The sequence below is a fragment of the Mytilus californianus genome, unplaced genomic scaffold, assembly GCF_021869535.1.
Source record: "Mytilus californianus isolate M0D057914Y unplaced genomic scaffold, xbMytCali1.0.p SCAF_1, whole genome shotgun sequence".
Lineage (NCBI taxonomy): Eukaryota > Metazoa > Mollusca > Bivalvia > Mytilida > Mytilidae > Mytilus > Mytilus californianus.
The window spans coordinates 131921032-131927031 of record NW_026262581.1 but is presented as its reverse complement, the minus strand read 5'-3'; the positions used below and the strand labels follow the sequence as shown (position 1 = coordinate 131927031).

General features: G+C 30.2%; 1 protein-coding gene across 3 annotated transcripts in view; it reads left to right on the top strand.

Moving 5' to 3' along the window:
• Positions 1 to 218: 218 nt before the first annotated feature.
• The window catches only part of LOC127734587 (microtubule-associated protein futsch-like), a 94037-nt gene continuing 88255 nt past the window's right edge, over positions 219 to 6000 (top strand). For 2 of the 3 annotated variants that reach the window (XM_052244549.1, XM_052244544.1), the window contains exons 1-2: positions 219 to 371; positions 4406 to 4498. In XM_052244549.1, the coding sequence (XP_052100509.1) occupies positions 353 to 371; positions 4406 to 4498 (112 nt within the window). In that variant the 5' untranslated portion in view covers positions 219 to 352. The remainder of the gene's footprint in view (positions 372 to 4405; positions 4499 to 6000) is intronic. The other variant, XM_052244556.1, reaches the window with a different exon arrangement.

Here is a 6000-nt window from a genome sequence, read left to right as displayed (position 1 = left end):
CTGAAAAAGTAATTATTTTCCGATATGATTTTATTAAGGATCGATTTTTTTTTCTTTCACGTATAACTACATCTATTCGCAGTTTTTCGACAAGGAAAATATTACATGTATAATTACATTCCCGATAATACCTGCGACAATTTAGTTTTTAAAACTAGTTTGTGATCCCCTTTCGGATTTACAAGTCGCAAGGTGGCGTGAATGTGACACAGAAGGATGTATATAGTTCACGGTTCGGTGACCACTATGAAAAGCGCTATGTTTTGAATAGTAAACGATTTCGCTTGAAACACATGTGGAAGTATTGGATATTTACGATAAACAAATTTTATTCAAATGTAAAAATTTAAAGATGGCTTCACCCGAATCAGGTAAGATCTATTTTATTTAGTTTTTACAAATATCGTCTGCATATTTTTTCGGGTAGATATTAAGCACCTGTCAGAATATCGCACATACCCAAGGATATTCACCTGGACGATTTTATCAATAGACATGTCGGATTTTTCATATTTTCATTATTTCACAGTAAAACACATATTAAGATTATTAAGTAGTAGTTCGTAAGGTTATTTAGACCATAGTTTTCAAACAAAATAACTTGCCTAGAACAACCCCCTCCCACCCATTGAAAATCCAATTATTCGGATATTTAAACAACATTTTATTGTTAAATATATACCTAAAACTGTATTAATCGCTGATCGTACATTTTAGGAAGAAAGTTAAAAGCGGTGCATATGCAATCAACAGAAAGATCTAACAATAAGTTTGTTTCCAAATGAATTCTCTGATTTTTTTTTGTTTTTTTACACCCAGCATATATCTCTTCAATAGTGAATTGACATGAATATATTTGATTATGCATAAAATTGAAAAGAAAATTGATTTTATAGTAGTTATCGGTAAATCTGTATGCCTGAGTGGAATTTTAAATTGGGGGGAATCTCAAACTGATAATTGTTCTGGATATTTAATTATATTAACAACTTATCACCTCCGTGTAGAGCTTTAGGCATTTTAGACAGTATTCAACATTTTACTATTAAAGGTGATTTACATATACAATAAGGAATTTGTTCACCCGTATACTTTTAGCACCTGGAACTAAATAAATAATGTTTTACCCCAAAAGACTTCCTGCATCATGCTTTTAATATCATACTGTTTTTACAAATACTAGCATTTCATTTTTTGATACATTACAAAATGATAATAATAAAACTATGAAATTGATTGAAAATGTCACAGTACTAAGATACATGTATACCATTAAGTACGGAAACACAGTACGACAATATGTTGTCTGCATAACCACAATGTCTAAATGTGCAGCACTGAAATTTTGACCCTGAATCCTTTCACAGAATAACAATGACTTAATATTGGTATATAAACATTGAAACTGAATGCTTACACAGAATAACAACAATGTCCAGATACTGACATTTAATGACAAAAAGAAACTGACAGAGACTGGCATGTGTCTGAATGCTGACCTCAAATGATATTATATGTTATAATATTAACACTAAATGCAAACATAACATCTATATATTACCACTTAATGACAACATGTGTCTGAATACTGACACTGAATGGCAACATATGTTTAAATACTGACACTGAATGACAACATGTTTAAATACTGACACTGAATGACAACATGTTTAAATACTGACACTGAATGACAACATGTTTAAATACTGACACTGAATGACAACATGTTTAAATACTGGCAACAAAGACATTTGTCTGAATACTGACACTTAATGTCTGAATACTGACACTGAATGACATCACATGTATGCATACTGACAGTGAATGACAACATAGGTCTGAATACTGACACTCAACAACATTATATGTTGGAATACTGACACAGACTGACATGATGTATTTTTAATTAACATTGAATGAAAAAACTGACTCTGTACGCCCTATTAACCGAATGCTAACATTGTGTGACCTGTTAACTGAATGTTGACATTGTGTTTATGTTAACTGAATACTGACATTGTGTTACCTATTAACTGAATGATGACATTATGTTACCTATTGACTGAATGATGACATTGTGTTACTTATTAACTGAATGCTGACATTGTGTGACCAATTAACTGAATGCTGACATTGTGTGACCAATTAACTGAATGCTGACATTGTGTGACCAATTAACTGAATGCTGACATTGTGTGACCAATTAACTGAATGGTGACATTATGTTTATATTAACTGAATACTGACATTGTGTTTATATTAACTGAATACTGACATTGTGTTGCCTATTAACTGAATGATGACATTGTGTTACCTATTAACCGAATGATGACAATGACTAAACTATGATTTGATAAACTGATAATGTATGACAACATATCTGAATACTGACAATATTTAACAACATGAATACTAACAATATATGGCAACATATATGAATACTGACAATATTTGACAACATATCTGAATACTGACAACATATCTGTATACTGACAATATTTGACTGCTTACAATATGCAACAACATATCTGTGTACTGATATTATTTGACAACATATCTGAAAACTAACAATATTTGACAACATATCTGAGTTCTGACAATATTTGACAACACATTAATACTGACAATATGTGGCAACATATTTGAATACTGACAATATATGGCATAATATCTAAATACTGACAATATGTGAACATATCTGTATACTGACAATATATCTAAATACTGACAATATTTTACAACATATCTGAATACTGACAATATTTGACAACATATTTATATATGACAATATATGGCAACATATCTATACTGACAATGTGTGACAATATATATGTATACTGACAATGTTTGCAAACATATCTGTATACTGACAGTATGTGACAATATATCAAAATACTGACAATATTTGACAACATCTATGAATGCCATTGTATTTGTGTACTGATCATATATTGAGATACATTAAACAGCATTGTATCTGAATACTGGCATTGTGTGACAGTGTTTCATCATAATATTGACAATTAATGACTTAGTTAATAACTACATTTAAAAAAAAAACTTTTTAAAACAAGTCTGATTTACTGTTTTCAATGACTGATTTTCATTATGGACATCTTCCTTTCAACCAAATACCAAGAACTACACCTACATTTGGTATTGTTTGTTGATTGTTTTATACAAAAAGGATATTAACACAGATAGTCTTTCTGTTAAAATTATTGAATTACATACATGTAGGACCTTGCTGTAGTTAAAGAGGAAGTGTCATTATACATGATTATCTATGGACATAATATTACTGAATAACCAGGAAATAGTCCCTGCTATCTGTATTGATAAAAGATTAAAATATTGACAGGTCCTGCTTGTCCTTCATTGTTATAGATATTGATTTGGTAGTTAGCTATAATCTCTAAATAGAGTCTTGTGTCCAGGGACAGACAGTGAATGTTTAATCAGCAATCAATTACATTTGGTACATTGAAAACAATGAATTTACCCGTTATGAAGTTTAAGGTTTTTATTAGGGGTTTAATAATACTATAAAAACAGTGATTCAAATGTGTTGAGGGTATTTGCAGTAATAAACTGATATAAAAGTACTGTTCCATGACCTTTTAAGAAATAAGCAGTTGGAGATGCTATAGCATAATAGACAATGACTTATCAGATTATTTGTTAATTAACCTAGCTGAATGGGTACCTGTTGTCTCACAAATTACACCCCTCCCCCTTTTTCAAGATGAATACAGGAAAAAAAACTAAAAGGGTATACAAAAACATAATATGACAACTAAATATATGTGATAATTAGTTGTTCATGAAAAGATGCATTATAATTAACATTCTATAGAAAAACTACATGCCCAGAATGAGTAGAATGTAAAGTTATATTGTTAGAATTACTGAGGTCAAGAAGGTTAAGTGTAATAATTAACAGAACATGCACAAATATTAGCAAAATAAGCAACAAAAAATGTATTCTAGAGTCATGGACTCATGTCAGTTTCTTTACAAAAGTTTGGCTACATTGTTATAATCATCTTGCTGTATATGGAATAATTCTATTCAGATAGAGCCATTTGGAACACCATTTCTAATAACCATCTACTTAAATAACCAATGAGCACTGATAATAAGAAGAAAGTATCATTTTCAGGCATATAAGGATTAGGCAAAAGGAAAAAAAAGATTGCGATGATATTAAATATAAGATAAAGAGATGTGGTATGAATTATTTAAGCAGCTTTAGGTTATCGTAGGTACCTGAAAGTAGAAGTGATGAAAAAAATATGTTGAAAATTCCATTATGTTAGCCTAAGCTATTGTAATTTCATATTATACTTGTTTGTAGAAAACTCTTTTAACATACAAATATTATAAACTGATTTATATTTTTCAGAGGATGAAAAGTGGCCAGATATTTCTAGTGAAAATAGGATTAAACATGAAATATTATTCTATAGTCAAGGACCAGTTGATGGCTATCTCATTGGTAAGTTAAGAGCTGTGGTATGTTTAATATATACCTAGATCATCATTTATATAATTTATCTTGTAGTTAGTGTAAGTTTGAGAGGTACCAAGAATCTCAATAATTTATCTTGTAGTTAGTGTAAGTTTGAGAGGTACCAAGAATCTCAATAATTTATCTTAAGATGTACAGTCACAGGAAAGGAGGCTACAACTTTTATGCAAAATAAATTGTCCATATAAGAGCTATTTCAAGCTTCTTGGTAATTGATTTGAATTCGTGAAAATAGAATCTACTACTAAGATACTACCTACAAGATATCACAAAAGGTCATCACAGGGTTAGTGGAAGGTGAAAATTATTAGTTAAATTCTATACGAACTGTATGGGGTGGTAACATTAATAAGGTACCCTATGATGAACATAATAAATGCTTGAGACATTTAAGTTGTTAGAAGCTGTTATTTGAGTTGACATGACATAACAGAAGCTTTATATCTTTGGTTGGAGATGCTTTTTTTTATGAAAATCAAGCACCTGCAAGAACATGAGTGTATTAACTATTTTGATATGCCCATTAATAAAAAATGCTCCTTAACAGTCCTTAGGATGGAAGCTTTGTAAAAAAATCACCAAATTAAATCAACTGTTTTAATGATCTTTGATGTTTTTAAAGGCAAACAAATATGTGAATTCATGTATAATGAATGGTACATTTACTTCTGTTTGAGATAACTACTAACTAATGATAGACAATGATAGCTGCTGACAGGTGAAACAATTTTAATCATTCTACCTGTCTCAAGTGATATATACTGTCCTGTAAGTTTCTTAATGATCAGACCAGCTAGTTAATTAGTTAATGAGCCTTAAAATACTTTCTCATATGGTTTTATGTTCTGATAATAGTATAGAATGACTTTAAATGTTTTACATATATTTCCTGATGACAAATATAGATGTTAGTAACAACCTACAGCTGTTGTATTGATGACATGTTGTATAGTTTGTTGACAATGTTTAATAGAAAGACACTTGCAACAGAATATATTATATACAAATGTAAACTAATAAGTACATTGTATTTTTGTCGAGCCTTCGACTTTTGTCGAAAAAGCGAGACATAGCAATCCTACATTCCGTCGGCGTCGTCGTCGTCGTCGTCGTTGTCGTCGGGACGGCGTCCACAAATATTCACTCTGTGGTTAAAGTTTTTGAAATTTTAATAACTTTCTTAAACTATCCTGGATTTCTACCAAACTTGGACAGAAGCTTGTTTATGATCATAAGATAATATTCAAAAGTAAATTTTGTAAATAAAAAATTCCATTTTTTCCGTATTTTACTTATAAATGGACTTAGTTTTTCTGCCAGTTAACATTACATTCACTCTGTGGTTAAAGTTTTTAAAATTTTAACGACTTTCTTAAACTATCCTGGATTTCTACCAAACTTGGAAAGAAGCTTGTTTATGATCATAAGATAGTATCCAGAAGTAAATCTTGTAAAAAAAAAATTCCATT